Source organism: Somniosus microcephalus, chromosome 7, assembly GCF_052327205.1.
Source record: "Somniosus microcephalus isolate GS21.2 chromosome 7, FLI_Smic_1.0, whole genome shotgun sequence".
Classification (NCBI taxonomy): Eukaryota; Metazoa; Chordata; class Chondrichthyes; order Squaliformes; family Somniosidae; genus Somniosus; species Somniosus microcephalus.
In genome coordinates this window covers 156,021,726-156,040,312 of record NC_140993.1, presented here as the reverse complement: position 1 = coordinate 156,040,312, position 18,587 = coordinate 156,021,726, and the positions used below count along the sequence as shown (strand labels likewise).

The 18,587-nt window shown below is 42.7% G+C and overlaps 1 protein-coding gene across 1 annotated transcript in view; it reads left to right on the top strand.

Annotated features, from left to right (window-relative positions):
• slco5a1 (solute carrier organic anion transporter family member 5A1) overlaps positions 1–18,587 on the top strand; it is a 398,244-nt gene that overhangs the window by 364,769 nt on the left and 14,888 nt on the right. The window contains exons 5-8 of the mRNA XM_085993128.1: positions 1,125–1,323; positions 4,592–4,751; positions 7,172–7,413; positions 12,307–12,371. Coding sequence (XP_085849254.1) covers positions 1,125–1,323; positions 4,592–4,751; positions 7,172–7,413; positions 12,307–12,371 — 666 coding nt within the window. The remainder of the gene's footprint in view (positions 1–1,124; positions 1,324–4,591; positions 4,752–7,171; positions 7,414–12,306; positions 12,372–18,587) is intronic.

Genomic DNA, 18,587 nt, shown 5'->3' with positions numbered 1-18,587 from the left:
ATTTTTAGTTTACAATTTTGTGCTTTTCCTCACTTTTTAATGTTTTTTTTGATTCCTTTATAGAGTGTTTTGCCCTCCTGTTTGTTCACTCAGCCTAGCTTGACTGCATTCATATTTCCTGACAAACTCGGTGGTCAGAACTATATGCTACAGCATTTGGAATTTTTTAATAATCAAGATAAATTGATTTTAATTGGAAAATAAGTCCGCTCCCTGGAAATCTAGGTTGTTTTGCTGCCTCGCCTCCACAGAATCATCCCTACCAATACCATGCAGCCCCTGCTGACCCGATAACCCAAACAGAACAGGCTGACTCAAAAGCCAAGCTTTCAGTCACGGCTCCTAAACTCTTCCTTCCATAATCAGTATCCATTTTCCTTAGCCCTATCTGTGAAGAACTGTGGGAAATTTTAGCAATTAAAATAGTACTATAGAAATGCAAGTTGTTGTAATTGAAACAAGACGGATCTCACTCTGACCCAGAGAGTACACACAGAAGCAGATTTTACTTCAGTTGTTTAGGCACATAAGAACATAAGAATTAGGAGCAGGAGTAGGCCATACGGCCCCTCGAGCCTGCTCCGCCATTCAATAAGATCATGGCTGATCTTCGACCTCAACTTCACTTTGCTGCCCGACCCCCATTACCCTTGATTCCCCTGCACAGATACCATACAATAAAGTTGGAAGATAGGTAATGCTATTCAAATTTTCAAAATGACGTTCCAAAGAATTCTAAAGCTGCCACTTAAGAATTGGGTGAAAAATTGAAGTCTATCATAAATGTGACAGAAATTCATTCAAAAATGGAAAAGGCTCATTAGCATAGCTTCAGTTGCAGATTCAATGAATATAGGGATCACACTAAGGGGCACAGTATCAATATAATACTGAATGATCTAATCCACCCTATGGTCTTTATATTCCAACATTTAAGCAATGTAGGCACGTAATGTGCACATAAAAATACATATTTTATGTATAAATTGTCTGGGATTAAATGCAGTAAACTATGGTGCTAGCAAACACAAATCACACACACTTAGAGTTTTAGAGTTGCTGTATGAAGTGCGGTTTTCTGTTCAGTGAATCATTTGTAAGCTAGTGCTCTGATTTAATTTCAGGTGTGATCATTGTTCCCAGTGCTGGTGTTGGCATTATCCTAGGGGGCTACATTATTAAAAAGCTCAAGCTTGGTGCACGAGAATCAGCTAAGCTTGCTATGATCTGCAGTGGGGTTTCTTTGTTGTGCTTCTCTACGCTCTTCATTGTTGGCTGTGAAAGCATTAACCTTGGGGGCATTAATATACCATATACCACAGGGTAAGAATGATCTTACTTTATGTTTTGGCCTTTTTTGTGATTGTAAAAGCCCTGTAAGGGTGAAATTGGTCCTTGGCGGTAGCCCAACATGGGCGATAGTGAATCGGCAATCCGTTTTACACCGCACATGATTTTCTTTCCCATTGACTTCAAACGAAAAGAAAATTGGGCACATTGTAAAACGAGCCGCCGATTCACTATCACCCAGTTCACACAACTGCCAAAGTCCAATTTCACACTGTGTGTGACCAAAACAGGTCACATACCGGTTATATAGCATGAAATATGTAAAGTGTTTTTGTTATATTTATAATGTCAATTTAAACTACAGTTTTTAGGCTATTTTTATTAGAAAACTATGGTTTGATGTAGAGAATTGACAGTGCTGCGCCTGTGTTTTATTCAGCGGTTGTTGCACATTCATTACAGCAAGGATAAACATGATCATCATGCAGATTATTCTGCAAAGTGGCATCAGCTGATGACAGACTTCAAACTCTGGCAAATATTGAGTCTCTTATTAAAACAATGAGGCCCTGTGTTCTGAATGACGCTCTTCCTATTAAATAAAAATGTCTGAATCTATTTAATGGCTTGATTTATTTATAAATATGGGCAGAAATAAACAAAACCTTGCTCCCAATTATGGGGCAAATAAACAGCTAGGTTTGATGACCCACAGAGAACTTTGGCCTCATCATATTTTCCATTTTTGGTATCATTTATGCCAGAATGGATATTGGTGGGTTTTAGAGCAACCCAAATGTAGATGGACCGCTTACACCCAATATTCTGTGGTCAGCTCATTAGCACAGCTTCAGTTGCAGATTCGATGAATGTAGGGATCACATTAAGGGGCCATTTTAACACTTGTCAAATTGCAGGTGGTCAGGCAGATCTAAGCTATTTTTAGTCCTGGAATTTATTTGCATGGATCAGGCAAGTTCTGCCCATTTGTACCTCAAAATTGCAATTGGGGTCCTAAGTATTTGGACCCCGCTTTGCATATTAAATGGGCTTCCTGCCTAATACAGGCGGGTGCTCCAGCCACCCATGTAAAGGTCCCATGGTAGTGGTCAGAGACCAGAATAAACAGGGCATGACCTAACGTCATTTTCAAACCACTGCCCTCCTGTTTATGCCGGGGGTGGGGGGCACAGTTGAAATTGGCCCCTAAAGGTGGGAGTGGAAAATTACCTTAAGTGAACCTTAAAGGAATTGGGACAATTAAAGGAGAATGTCACAGTAGGGTACAAATTCAGGAAGATCTGGCTCAAAAGGCATCTCAACCCATTCTTTGCCAAAGCTGAAGGTGCAAGGGAAAATTGAAATAATTGAAGGTGCAGGCATGAGTCTGCAAATCACTGTGATGGCTGCTGAAGTGGAAGAGATGCCGCATGAGGTGTTTTCAAGGACAGTGTTCCTTTGTGCCACTCCACGGCACCATTCCCATAGGTTAATATTGCAGCATGCTTCTCAAGAGGTAGAGCCATGTTTCAGGCCACAATCGACCATTACTGACACTGAATGTGTCATACCAATGCTGTCTGGTAGCTATATGTGGTTTAGGCTGACCCAGATACTGACCATTCCCCATGGTCATTGTCAGGTCTGCAGAAATGGTTGGTGGCATGTTGACATGTGCAACCAATCAGGCTATGCTGGCTTGTGATAACCATAGCATTCCTTTATTCATTACATTGGCACTAAAATATAATGGCCTGGAATTTGCGTTCGCCACTGCCCCCGGTTTGCCTTTTTCAACGTTCAAGTGTTCTGTAGTGGGAATTCCCTAGTACGATGCTGCTGTGATGTCAACAAGCTGTCTAAGCAGCCAATCACATTACAGAGTTCTCACAGACAGGAAACCAAGAAATGAGAAGCTGCTTTTATCCAGACATTTTAAAAATGTTACAGAAAGCAAAACAAAAATTGGGGCTCTCACATGGGGATAAGGTAGAACCTGAAATTTCATGAACAATTTTTTTTTCTAAAAGGTTTCTTAAAAATTGTAATTTTTATCATAATGGAGAAATTTGACACTCCACAAAATTAAAATTAGTTTTTCAGGGCCATAACGTTTGTTTAGCAGTCAATACGCTGTTAAAACCCCAGTTACACTTAGTCCAACAAGGCTTAACATTTAATGGGGTATTTACAGTGATATTACCGCAGAAATGCCCAAGTTTTCATCAGTTTCACTGATTTCACTGATTACACTGATTGCTGGCTATGGGGGTGGGGGCACGTCGCAGCCAGTGTTGGAGCAGTGAATGACTGACTGCAGCTTCAGGATTTCCACATTTAGATTTGCATGTGCTACATCCTGAAGTTGCGGTCAGTTTCAAAGGGGTAATAACGGCGAATGCTGTTAGTTCACCGTTATTACTCACTGCACATTCTGGCTCAAGATTCTGGGAGTAGTGCTTATGAGGAAGTATTCAACATTATAGTTAGGCATTCATTCAGATATCCTAGTGGTGTCATCAGGTCAGGTGTTCCAGCTTCCTTTGGTCAAGGGAGCCTCTGCATGTACTGTCTGCCAAAGCAAAGTCCGATCACCTCTGTCTGCAATTGCTAGTGGGTGGGCACAGAGCATCTTTCACACAATCTGACTTGCTTGACATCCCTTCTTCTAAAAGCATCAAACAGAATCATATAAGTTTAATGCAAAATGAATCCCGCTGCCCTGCTTTCTCCATATAGCCATATATCTTCCTCAGCTTCAAATATTTATCCAAATTTCATTTCAAAAAATGTCATGGTCTCTGCCTCAATCTCTTCCTGTGGCAAAGCATTCAAACTCTGATAACCCTCTGCCTAACCTCTCTTCACTGTTAGTGATTATTTTCAATTGAATACTCTTCAGCACTGACTCCCCCAACCAGAGGAAATAGTCTTTCCTTATTCACTATCAAAACTGTTCATAATTTTAAAAACCTTTATTAAATCTCCACTGATAGTGCTAAAGCAAAAATAAAAGCTTACACCAATTGGCATAGAAAGGGAAAAATGAAATGATTGAAATATACTTTCCTTAATATTACTTTGTCCTTTACATGACCTCCAGAATACTTAACTGGTACTTAGCAACCCTGGGCATAGATTCACGTGGAGGTCACTAACGTCTGCCTAAACCGCTCTACTGTCAGCAAAAAAAAAATCCTTGATTGCTATCACTGTATTTGAAAGGCATAATGAGAGAGCAAGCTCAGTTTTTTTTTAGAAGGAATGATGGCAGAAACAGCTCTTTTTGTTTTCCTTTCAGCCCTTCGCTTACAATGGCACACAGAAATCTAACGGGTGGCTGCAATGTTAACTGTGGGTGCAGAATCCATGAGTATGAGCCTGTCTGTGGATCAGATGGGATCACGTACTTCAGTCCTTGCTTGGCTGGCTGCTCAAACATCTTCAATGAAAGCACAGGGGTGAGTAGCAAAATTGATAACTTTTACCACACAGCAATAGTATAAAACAGGCGATGGCGAATTGGCAGCCCGTTTTACGTCTCCCCCGATTTTCATTTCCATTGAAGTAAGTGGAAATAAAAATTAATATTAAAGCTACAAAGTATCACTAAACCATCAAATTAAAATTATAGCAAGAATTCAAGCTATCCATTCAATGGATACTGACTTCTAAGCATTGCTATGATAAAAGACTGGTGTAATACTTACGTTGAGACACTATAAACCTCTATAATACAAAAGTAAAGACAACACAATAGAATATGGTTGCAGCACCAACTTTGACTCCATTTAACTTCTTAAGAAAGGTGAGAGAGAGAAACCAGGAAATTAGAGACCTGTTAATCTAACATCTGTTGTGGGAAATTATTGAAATCTATAAATTAAGGAACGAGTGACTGAGCACTTAGAGAAATTTGAGCTGATTAGAGAGCTTACATGGATTTGTAAAGGGTAGGTCATGTCTGATGAATCTAATAGCGTTTTTTGAGGAAGTAACTAAAGTAGTAGACAGGGGAATGTCTATGGATATATTTAATATGGACTCCCAGAGGCATTCAATAAGGTTCCACATAAGAGATTGTTAATTAAAATTAAAGCTCATGAAATTGAAGGCAAATTATTGATCTGGTTAGGAGATTGGTTAGGCAGTAGAAGACAGAGAGATGGGGTAATTGGAAGGAAGTGACTGGTGGTGTTCCACAAGGGTCTTTGCTGGGGCCTCAACTATTCACTATATGTATTAATGACTTAGATAACGCAATAGAGAGCCATATATCCAAGTTTGCTGATGACACGAAGATTGGTGGCAAAGTAAGTAGTGTAGACGGGAGCATAAAATTACAGAGACAAGGATAGATTAAGTGAGTGGGCAAAATTCTGGCAGATGGATTTCAACACAGGTATGTGTGAGGTCATCAATTTTGGATCAATAAAGGATAGATCCAAGTATTTTTTAAATGGTAACATGCTAGGAACAGTGGAGGTCCAAAGAGATTTAGGGATTCACACAAATCACTAAAATGTAGTAGTCAGGAACAAAAAAATAATCAAAATGGCTAATGGAATCTTAGCCTTTATAACTAGAGGGCTAGAATATAAAGTTTTATAGAGTTTTGCCTGGTTAGACCACATCTGGAGCACTGTGTGCAGTTCTGGACACCACACCTTAGAAAGGATAAATTGGCCTTGGAAGGAGTGCAGCACAGATTCACCAGAATGTTACCAGGGCTCCAAGGGTTAGATCATGAGGAGAAATTACATAAACTAGGCTTGCATTCCACAGAATATAGAAGGTTAAGGGGTGATTTGATTGGGGTTTTTAGGATTTTGAAAGGAATTGATAGGGTAGAGAGAGAGAAATGTTTTCTGCTGGTGGCGGAGTCTAAGACCTTAAAATCAGAGTCAGGCCATTCAGGAGAGAAGTTAGGAAACATTTCTCCACGCAAAGGGTGCTAGAAGTGTGGCACTATCTCCCACAAAAAGCAGTGGATGCTAGCTCAATTAATCATTTTAAGTCTGAGATCGATAGATTTTTGCTAGACAAGGGTATTAAGGGATATGGAGCCAAGGTAGGTGGATAGAGTTAGGATACAGATCAGCCATGATCTAATTGAATGGTGGAACAGGCTTGAGCGGCTGACCGGCCTACTCCTGTTCCTCTGTACTTATAACTATTGAACACCTGGAAATTGAGCACGAGTCTGCAGAGATGTCTAGTTTTAGATCCTGGATCTAGAAGTTGCGTAGTAAGCCAGTTGCCAGTTCAAAGGTTGGCTGATAGACGTAATACTCATATACCATCTCTTTTATGCTGTAGTAACCTTTCTTACATTGCTCTCTGAACTGTAACTGGATATTGGTTTTCTTTTATCTGGAGATCCTGTCAGGTGGTGATCTGTGAGAGTACTGCCTTTAGCTCATTCAATGATGCAGTGTAAAGGGGAATACCTACTGACTGGTATAGTGTAAAGGGAATAACTACTGCCTGGTCTAGTGTAAAAATGAATAACTACTAACTGATGTAGTGTAAAGGGGAGTAACTACTGACGTAGTGTAAGAAGGTTAACCACTGATTGGTGTAGTGTAAAGGAGAATAACTATTAACAGATGTAGTGTAGCAGTGGATATCCCTCTGGTAATGGAGCTTTTTTTTTTACATCTAAACAATGTCAATAGTTTCTATTATTTTCTTAAGAAATTGGCCTACTGCCATGGATGTGTTTTGTAGGAAAGGAGTTGAATTATATTATAAAGCAGCCTTATTAGGAGTGGCACTGCCTTGTGCAATAGCTGACTCAAGAATTCTTGCAGTGGCTGAAAGTAGACTTTAATTAATTTCAAGCAGTGCTCCTTCCTGAGTATCAAATATGTTTTTGCAGATGAGGAACTACACTGACTGTGCCTGTGTTCAAAGTCGGCAGGTGATAACCCCGCCTACAGTCGGACAGAGAAATCAGCTCCGATTGGTTATTGTGAAAACCTATCTGAACGAGAATGGCTATGCAGTGTCTGGCAAGTGTGAGCGGACGTGCAATACACTGATCCCTTTTCTGATATTCCTCTTCATCGTCACACTAATTACAGCTTGCGCACAGCCATCAGTAATCATAGTAACACTCAGGTAAGAGCCCATTATAGCCGAATGGAGCCAACCAGGCATGTCAATTCAATTTATGGTGCTGATAATGTGATGCTCATTTAATGATGTCATTATGTGACATGAAGCAAGCAGCATCCATTTAGAAAACTACTAAAGTAAACTTTCCAGGCCTCATTTTAAATGGAACAAACAAGCTGTGTGTCACTCTGTTCATGACGATCTCATCTGCAAACATTTGCTACTGACTGCAGTGTTATGAAGCAAGGAAGTAAGAACACCCCACTGCTGTCTGTCACTCAACGCCACCACGGCCATGAAATGAATGATACGGGGCCCTGTTAAAGATTGCTGTCACTGAGATTTCATTCTTAACCATGAAATTCTTTTAAAAATAATTACCTAGGATTTACACAGGGGCAAGTATTTCCCAATCCTAAAACTTGTCTAACATTAAGGTTTCTATAATCTACAGGCTATTGCTCCTTTTGTGAATTTATGTCCATGAATTTCCTCGAAGTTGCTTCCACTCCGCTAGTGCAACTTCACCGGAAGTGCTGTGGAAACTTTGTTTATGTACGTCATGAGTCTGACCCATTCATTCCCAAGTATAGGTAATACTTGGTTCATGTGATCTCCTGGACTGGTTTTCATTGCCTGAGGGGGGTCGGAGAGGAATCTTACAAAGTATTTATTGCCCTTTTTGGCCGTTTTTTTTTGCCTGATTACATGGAGATTACATGCTGCAAGGGTAGGTGTGAAGGTGTGAGGTGGTGTGTGTGTGTGTGTGTGTGTGTGTGGGGGGGCGTAGTAGGGAAGAAGTGTTTTAGCCATGATGATCGTCGTGTGACTGCCATTTTCCTGTTTGTATGCAATATTCCCGTTAAGCTGCACGGCAGCGCAGTGGTCTGGAGGTCCCGTGCATGCCGCTCAGCGGCTTTTAAATGGAAAACTGCGCATGTGCGGATATTTGAATGGGCCGTGCAACCCCAAAAAATTAGCAGGAACATTGTCTGTATGGATGGCTGACATGTCAGATGCATCCATAGCACAAAATGCATGCTGATTGGTTACTTGTTCGTAAATGTAAAATCTGAGCCAATCAAAAACACTGGCCACATTCAAAACATAATCATATCCTTAAAAGTCATTTTTAAACTCCTTCAGCAGCCATGTTGGTTCCCCACCAAATGTTCCTAAAATAAGATTTATAGAGCAATAAATACAGCAATTCAACAGTTTTGGAAAGGAATCATGACACATACCCATAATCGTACCCATTCCATCTTCCAATATCTACAACCATTCCCCTCACTTGGGTTACTCCTCTGTTTGTTAGGCACTTCGACTTATCATAGAATCATAGAAATTAACGGCACAGAAGGAGGCCATTTGGCCCATCGTGTCTATGCCAGCCAAAAAAGAGCTATCCAGCCTAATCCCACTTTTCAGTTCTTGGACCATAACCTTGTAGGTTACGGCACTTCAAGTTCATATCCAAGTACTTTTTAAATGCGATGAGGGTTTCTGCGTCTACCACTCTTTCAAGCAGTGAGTTCCAGACCCACGCCACCCTCTGGGTGAAAAATGTTCTCCTCAACTCCTCTCTAATCCTTCTACCAATTACTTTAAATCTATGCCCCCTGGTTATTGACCTCTCTGCTAAGGGAAATAGGTCCTTCCAATCCACTCTATCTATGCCCCTCATAATTTTATACACCTCAATTACGTCTCCCCTCAGCCTCCTCTGCTCCAAAGAAAACAACCCCAGCCTATCCAATCTTTCCTCACAGCTAAAATTCTCCAGTCCTGGCAACATCCTCTTATCCTCATAAATCTCCTCTGTACCCTCTCTCGTGCAATCACATCTTTCCTGTAATGTGGTGACCAGAGCTGTACACAGTATTCTAGCTGTGGCCTATCTAGTGTTTTATACAGTTCAAGCATAACCTCCCTGCTGTGCCTCGACTAATAAAGGAAAGTATGCCTTCTTAACTACCTGTCCTGCTACCTTCAGGGATCTGTGGACATGCACTCCAAGGTCTCTCTGTTCCTTTACATTTCTCAGTATCCTACCATTTATTGTGTATTTCCTTGCCGTGTTAGCCCTCCCCAAATGCATTACCTCACACTTCTCCAGATTGAATTCCATTTGCCACTTTTGTGCCCACCTGACCAGTCCATTGATATCTTCCTGCAGTCTACTGTGTACTTCCTCACTATCAACCACACGGCCAACTTTTGTATCATCTGCAAACTCCTTAATCATGCCCCCTACATTGAAGTCTAAATCATTGATATATACCACAAAAAGCAAGGGATTTAGTACCGAGCCCTGCGGAACCCCACTGGAAATAGCCTTCCAGTCACAAAAATACCCGTCGACCAATTCCCTTTGCTTCCTGCCACTGAGCCAATTTTGGATCCACTTGCCACTTTCCCTTGGATCCTATGGGCTTTTACTTTTCTGACCAGTTTGCCGTGTGGGACCTTGTCAAAAGCCTGGCTAAAATCCATGTAGACCATATCAAACACACTACCCTGTAAATGTGAATGACTACACAATCTCTGTTTACTCTTCTCTTTAAACGCCTGCCTTCTATACTCTTAGCTGCTTACCATGGAACCCACAATATAGCTATGAAACAGTTTACTGGAAGAAAAATAACATAAAGAAACAAAACCACAGAAATCTCATGTTGAGGAGAAAGCAGCTTAGTCACCAACAAAAGCATAGCAGCCACATGCTACAAAAGTTGTCTCTAATAGCTGATATGCAACAAGTCCATGAGGTCATGATCTAACACAGCTTCCAGGTACAGCACAGTGGCTGAAAGGAGAAGTTACCTGGTACATAATGGCCTAGAAATTCAGTTTGGGGTGGCCAGCTCGCTCGCGCCCAGAAAGTACCGCTGCGCGCGGAGCCACTTGCGCCTGCCGGAAATTCAGTTTCAGCGCCCCAACTCGAAGGCGGCCGCTATTCAAGGGTTTCGGCGCCCCCGCTTGGGGCGCTGAAACTGAATATCGGCGCGCTAGGTGCCGTAGCGTCACCCGCTGCGGAGCGGCAGGCTGCGGTACTGCAGGCCTTCCTCCCTCTCTTAAGGGGGAGGTGCCTGCAACAGCGAGATCGCCGCTTGCTAGTGCCGGCAAATGAGCCCGGCACCACGGAGAAGTGCCGGGCTCCCGGAAAACAGCCAGCAATGCCGCGGGGGTGGGGGCGGTGGAGGAGGCCGGGGAAGGAGGTGCGGGCAGGCGACCGCCGAAAAAGCGGCCGACCGCACCTCCGCCTTAACTCGCCCCACTAACGCTACAGGACGGCCCCGTTTTCTGATCGCTGTTTGCGACCGCTGCGGAAGAGGCGGCCGCAACTAAATATGGCGGTCGGGCCGGTAGCGGGGCACTGCGCACACCGATGACGTCATCGGTGGCGGCGCAGCGCTACTGGCTAACGCCGCCATTACCGCAGCACTGAATATCGGCGAAAGCTCAGCAAGTGGCGCAAAAGCCCTCTTTGGGCGAAAACTGGGCGCAAAGCCTACTGAATTTCTAGCCCAATATATTTAACATCTGAGAATTATGTCATTTCAAGATTGTGTCTAGCCTTTTGGTTATGATGACATTCATAAACCCCACTTGTGGTCTTGATATCACCTGAACACCTCTATTATTAAACAACAGTTACGGTATTTATTATTCCCTATAACAACTGGCACTCAGATGTGTAGTCTTCCAGTTGGCCACCTATGGTAGTTTACTGGCTATGCTACTCGATGTGTAATCCAGAGAACAGAGTTCACATCCCACCATGGCAGATTGACAACTTGAATTCAGTTTAGGAAATCTAGAAATGAAAAACTGCTATCAGTAAAAAAAATTGACCATGAAACTGTCGGATTGTCATAAAAATCCAGCTGGTTCGCTAATGTTCTTTAGGGAAGGAAACCTGCTGTCCTTACCTGGTCTGATCTATATGTGAAGCCAGTCCCACACCAATGTTGTTGACTCTTAACTGAAGTGGCCTAGAGAGCCACTCAACTGTATCAAGCTGCTCTACCAGAAGGCCCACCACCACACAGGACATCTAGGGGTGTCCTTCCCAGCAACACCCTCATCCCAAGAGTGAATATTCTAATCTTTTACTTGTTTTGTGCCCACTAATTTTCTTTTTTAAACTCAGATGCCAATAATTGTCAGAATTGCTACTTGGAGCATGTGATTTTGCAATTTCTAATCTAGTATGTCACTTCGGCACAGTTAAATTTAGTTCTGTACTCCCAGCCACATTGTTGCTGTCTGATACTAGATCACGCTCACCCAGCTGTAAATGAATGCTTGGATACATTTTTGTCCCAGGTGGCACTGAAGGGAGATAAATAGGAAATGAGTTATCTTGCTCACACATCGGGTATAATAGGTAAATAAACAGCCCCAGGGTTATTTAATTTTCAGTAAGTGACATTCTTACTAAAATGTAGTCTGCTTAAACATCTCTGCCTTTACTTTCAGCGTGTCCAGGGGTTAGCAGCACACTATGTTCCCCCTTCTACTTTGATGAGGAAAGAGGGAAGGACTAAAGCATTGGTGAAGTACTGTCCAACAAGTAATGAGGAAATATTCCCTGCCCACCCCTGTCCTCAGCTATAAAGCAGGAATGATGGAGACCTTGGAACAGGTCACCTGCCCTCCTTATTAGAAGGAAATTGGTGCGAGAAATGATTTACTTCAAAAAAAAGGAGAAATATGTGATTTTTTTAAAAACAGCCTTCGGTAGCTGTGCATGAACACCTCTGTGGGGCTGTGCGGTCAGTTTGAGGATTAGAGATGGCCTGTACAAAACAGTGTCCTTGTGCTCTCAACGCTAGTATGATTTTTCATGGCATAATTGAACAAATTTAATTAAATACTTTTCTGTTTTAGGTCTGTAGAAGATCAGGAGAGACCTTTTGCACTGGGTATGCAATTTGTTCTCTTACGAACCCTTGGTAAGTGATTAGGTTCTTATATAGCCTAGTAGTGAATACATAGTAAAGTTACATATGTTTAAAAAATATTTTGAATGCAGTTTAACTGATACGGTGAAACATCATATATGTAAGTTCTACAAGAGCAGGCTATGGGCCTGTGATGCCCTTGATGAGTATTTTCTTGGCTTAATTAGTTTTGCTTAGTTCAAACTCAGGGGTGGAATGGTGCTGAGCAATGACAGAAATATTTGGAAGACTTGCATTTCTGTAGTGCCTTTCACAACCTCAGGACTTCCCAAAGCGATTTACAACCAATAAAGTACCTTTGAAGTGTAGTCACTATTGTAATGTAGGAAACGAGGCAGCCAATTTTTGCACAGCAAGATCCCACAAACAGCAAAGTAATAATGACCAGATAATCGGTTCTAGTGCTGTTGGTTGAGGGATAAATATTGGCCTGGACAACGGAGAGAACTCTCCTGCTCACCTTCGAAATAGTGCCATGGGATTGTTTATGTCCACCTGAGAGCGCAGACGGGACCTCGGTTTAACATCTCATCTGAAAGAAGGCACCTCTGACAGTGCAGCGCTCCCTCAGTACTGTGCTGGAGTGTCAGCCTAAATGTTGTGCTCAAGCCTCTGCAGTGGGACTTCAACACACAACCTTCTGATTCAGAGGCTACCACCGAGCCATGTCTAACACCTAAGGGAGCATGAGGGAGCTCACTGAAAGACAGTACATTGTTACATGGAGTTTTCGAACATGTGGGTGCTTCTACAATTTCATGCATGCTGAATTATCCATTTCAATCATCTCGGCGAGGCTTCTAGCAGAAACCAGGCTTTTCTTTTGCATTGTGAGGGAAGGAAAGTTGGAAGAAGAGTCATTCACTGCTAATTCTAGCAGATCTTCTAATTGATACAGAGCAGCATTGGCAAAGGCTAAGAAGGCCCATCACCATATACTCATCTATCTATATATATATAAAAGGATTGACCTGTCTGTCTGTCTGTCTATTTGTCTGTCTGTCCTTCGGTGTGTCTGTCCGGCTATACACTCAAAAGTTATAGAGCGTACCTACACGTGCGTTACATCCAAAAAAAGCTTACCATTCCAGGACGGTCGTAAGCGTATTTACTTTTCGGTCGGACAAAAATTGTTCGCGCGTTATACAAAAAACCTTCAAAATTAAACTCATTATCTGCTAATTACCATTGATTGACTGACGTCAAGGCCGACCAATCCTGTGCCGTCATGATTGACCAAACCTACAGTTCAGTCACCTGATGGTTGGCCAATCGGTGTGTGTGTGGGCGGGACTAATCGTTTTCATCTCAGGGATCTGGCAGCCATTGCTTCAACTACTTCCAGCTCAAAATCTGCTAATCCAGCTTCTAAAAAGTTAGTATCTCTTTTAAAAATAACATAAGATTTACCAAAAACGTTTTATAAGTACTTTCACTTTCATCTTTCAAGGTATTAAAAGGTAGAAATGTTGCCCGGCAGCGGATTCACAGAGGGACACAGAGACAGGCCCGAAAGCCTGGGACTCGATTTAAACCGCCCGGCCCAAAACAGCCCTGGCAACGCGGGGCCCCCCCAGCTAGTTGAACTATAAAATAAAACAAAGGAAATAGTTGCATTTATATGTGACTGTTATATAGGCACATCCTCCAACTGTGAATGCTGACTCAGTACCATCAGACTTTTGGACTGCCATAGGATAACTTTCTGCGGCGGGGGGAGGGGGGGGGGAAGTTTCCACTTGTCTACTCTAACTCCTCTGAAAGAGCCACAGAATCCCGCAAAAATGGAAATTCATCTCCCCCATGTCCATAGCCAGATGGGATAAAAATATTCAAATAGAAAAACAAATAAAGAAAGGTTTAGCTGAAACTTTCAGTATTGCTCCATACGTAGAATTAATTCTTCCTGTTCAATTTATGGTCATCAGCAATTATGTCCATTTACAGAATCGTAACTTTTCAGCATGCATTTGTTTATTAAGTCCATAAGGGTAGGTTCCTAGTCAGTTCATACGAGTAAAGAAGAAATAAAGAACTTATATTTATTTAGTGTCTTTCACAACCTCAGGATGCCCCAATGCGCTTTACAACCAATGAAGTACTTTTGAAGTGTAGTCACTGTTGTAATGTAGAAAACACGGCAGCCAATTTGCACACAGCAAGCTCCCACGAACAGCAATGTGATAATGGCCAGATAATCTGTTTTGGGATGTTGGTTGAGGGATAAATATTGGCCAGGACACTGGGGCGAACTCCCCTGCTCTTTGAAATAGTGCCATGGGATCTGTTAGTAGGTTTCAACTTTGCCTTCTGGACATTAATTATCACAGGGGCAGGGCACAGAGAGTGAAATTCAGATGGGAGGATTGCACATCCCTAAAGGAGGCTGCCAAATTTTGCACCCGTTAAGTTGACTGGAAGAAATATCAGGCGACGTTATTAAAAATGTGTGATCCTCTGTGCTTGATTTCTCTCCCGGCACTCCAACCAGGTGATGCTTAACGCCCCAGTGGTAAAGTCAAAAACCTGCCCAATAGAGTTGAATTAGCAAGTCTGTTTCTGAAATTAATTACAGTTCTGTGCTTTACTATCTTTATTAGTTACGTGGAGAGACTAGATAAACTGGGGTTATTCTTAGTGTCAGCCATGGCTCAGGTGGTTGCACCCTCGCCTCTGAGTCAGTAAAGCTGTGGGTTCAAGTCCCACTCCAGAGACTTGAGCACAAAAATTTAGGCTGATGCTTCAGGACAGTGCTGAGGGAGTGCTGCACTGTCAGAGGTGCCACCTTTTGGATGAAACGTTAAACCAAGGCCCCGTCTATTCTCTCAGGTAAAAAATCCCATGGCAATATATCAAGAAGAGCAGCGGAGTTACCCCGGTGTCCTGGCCAATATTTATTCCTCAATCAACATCACTAAAAGCAGCTTATCTGGTCATTATCAGATTGCTGTTTGTGGGAGCTTGCTGTGCACAAATTGGCTGCCGTGTTTCCTACATTACAACAGTGACTACACTTCAAAAGTACTTCTTTGGCTGTAAAACGCTTTGGGATGTCCAGAGATTGTGAAAGGCACTATATCAATGCAAGTCTTTCTTTCTTTAGAAGTGTAGAGATTAGGCCATAAAAAGGAAGCTTATGTCAAATACGGGATCTACATACTGCAGGAAGCTTAGAGGAGTATAGAAAGTGCAGGGTATCTGACATAAGCTTCCCTTTTTTGTCTTATCCTACCCTGTATGCTCCTTGACATCCAGGAGGCTCTATATTTGGAAGTCCCACCCTTTTTCTTTCTGGGAACATATTTGTTCTGAACCCTCATTATCTCCTCCTTGAATGACTTCCACTGCTTTGACACTGATTTACCTTCAAGTAGCTGTTTCCTGTCCACTTTTGCTAAATTAAGAAGGACATTAGGAAAGCAAAGGGAGGGCATGAAAAGAATATTGGCAAGTAAAATCAATGCAAACCCAAAGAAGTTTTATAAATACACAAAGAGCAAGAAGATTACTAAAGAAAGAGTAGAGCCTATTAGGGACCATAAAAGGTAACCTGTGTGTGGAGGCGGAAGACGTGGGCATGGTTCTTAATGAATACATCGCATCTGTCTTCACAAGTGAGAGGGACGATGTAGACATTATAGTTAAGCAAGAGGAGTGAAATATTTGATGAGATAAACACAGTGAGAGAGGAAATAGTCAGTGGTTTAGCATCTTTGAAAGTAGATAAATCGCCAGGCCTGGATGAAATGTATCCCAAGCTGTTAAGAGAAGCAAGGGAGGAAATAGCGGAGGCTCTGCCCATCATTTTCCAATCCTCTCTGGCTACAGGTGTGATGCCAGAGGACTGGAGGACTGTTAACGTTGTACCGTTGTTTAAAAAGGGAGAAAGGGATAGACCGAGTAATTACAGGCCAGTCAGCCTAACCTCGGTGGTGGGAAAATTATTGAAAAAAATTCTGAGGGACAATATTAATCATCAGTTAGAAAGGCATGGATTAATCAAGGACAATCAGCATGGATTTGTTAAGGGAAGGTCGTGTCTGACTAACTTCAGGGTCGATGAGGGTAGTGCGTTTGATGTAGTCTACATGGATTTTAGCAAGGCTTTTGACAATGTCCCACATGGCAGACTGGTCAGAAAAGTAAAAGCCCATGAGATCCAAGGGAAAGTGGCAAGTTGGATCCAAAGTTGGCTCAGTGACAGGAAACAAAGGGTAATGGTCAACGGGTATTTTATGACTGGAAGGCTGTTTCCAGTGGGGTTCCGCAGGGCTCAGTGTTAGGTTCCTTACTTTTTGTGGTATATATCAGTGATTTAGACTTCAATGTAGAGGACATGATTAAGAAGTTTGCAGATGATACAACAATTGGCCGTGTGGTTGATTGTAAGGAAGAAAGCTGCAGACTGCAGGAAGATATCAATGGATTGGTCAGGTGGGCAGAAAAGCGGCAAATGGAATTCAATCTGGAGAGTGCACAGTGTTCAGCGCCATTCAATATTCCTCAGATAATGAAGCAGCCCATGCCCGCATGCAACAAGACCTGGACGACGTTCAGGCTTTGGCTGATAAGTGGCAGGTAACATTCGCGCCACAGAAATGCCAGGCAATGACAATCTCCAACAAGCGAGAGTCTAACCACCTCCCCTTGACATTCAATGGCATTACCATCGCTGCATCCCCCACCATCAACATTGTGAGGGTCACCATTGACCAGAAACTTAACTGGACCAGCAACATAAATACTGTGGCAACAAGAGCAGGTCAGAGGCTAGGTATTCTGCGGCGAGTGTCTCACCTCCTGACTCCCCAAAGCCTTTCCACCATCTACAAGGCACAAGTCAGGAGTTTGATGGAATAAACTCCACTTGCCTGGATGAGAGCAGCTCCAACAACACTCAAGAACCTCGACACCATCCAGGACAAAGCAGCCCGCTTGATTGGCACCCCATCCACCACCTTAAACATTCACTCCCTCCACCACCGATGTACCGTGGCTGCAGTGTGTACCATCTACAAGATGCACTGCAGCAACTCAAGGCTTCTTCGGCAGCATCTCCGAAACCCACGACCTCTTCCATGTAGAAGGACAAGGGCAGCAGTTGCATGCAAGTTCCCCTCCAAGTCACACACTATCCTGACTTAGAAGTATATCGCCGATCCTTCATCGTCACTGGATCAAAATCCTGGAACTCCCTACCTAACAGTACTGTGGGAGTACCTTCACCACATGGACTGCAGCGGTTCAAGAAGGCAGCTCACCACCACCTTCGCAAGGGCAATTAGGAATAGGCAATAAATGCTGGCCTTGCCAGCGACGTCCACATCCCATAAACAAAAAAAAAATAAGTGTGAGGTAATGCATTTGGGGAGGGCTAACAAGGCAAGGGAATACACAATAAATGGTAGAATACGGAGAAGTGTAGAGGAACAGAGGGACCTTGGAGTACATGTCTACAGATCCCTGAAGGTAGCAGGACAGGTAGATAAGGTGGTTAAGAAGGCATACGGGATACTTTCCTTTATTAGCCGAGGCATAGAATATAAGAGCAGGGAGGTTATGCTTGAACTGTATTAAACACTACAGTAAACTCTTTCATATCTGGCACCTACGGGACCAGGATGGTGCCGGTTGATGAAAAATTCTGGATAACAGAGAGGTAGGCAATTTTTAACACAAAAAGATAAAAACCACTGACTCAGCCACCGCGGGAAACTCGGACTCAGAAAAACGAAAAATGGATGGATTCAGCAAGATTACTGGTTATCTATTTTGCCGGTTATTAAAGAATTCCAGATGATTAAGTGCCGTTTAAACAAGAGTTTACTGTAGTTAGGCCACAGCTAGAGTACTGCGTACAGTTCTGGTCACCACATTACAGGAAAGATATGATTGTACTAGAGAGGGTACAGAGCAGATTTACGAGGATGTTGCCAGGACTGGAAAACTTAGCTATAAGTAAGGATTGGATAGGCTGGGGTTGTTTTCTTTGGAACAGAGGAGGCTGAGGGGAGATTTAATTGAGGTGTATAAAATTACGAGGGGCCTAGATAAAGTGGGTCGGAAGGACCTATTTCTCTTAGCAGAGAGGTCAATAACCAGGGGTCATAGATTTAAAGTAATCGGTAGAAGGATTAGAGGGGAGTTGAGGAGAACCTTTTTCACCCAGAGGGTGGTGAGGGTCTGGAACTCACTGCCTGAAAGGGT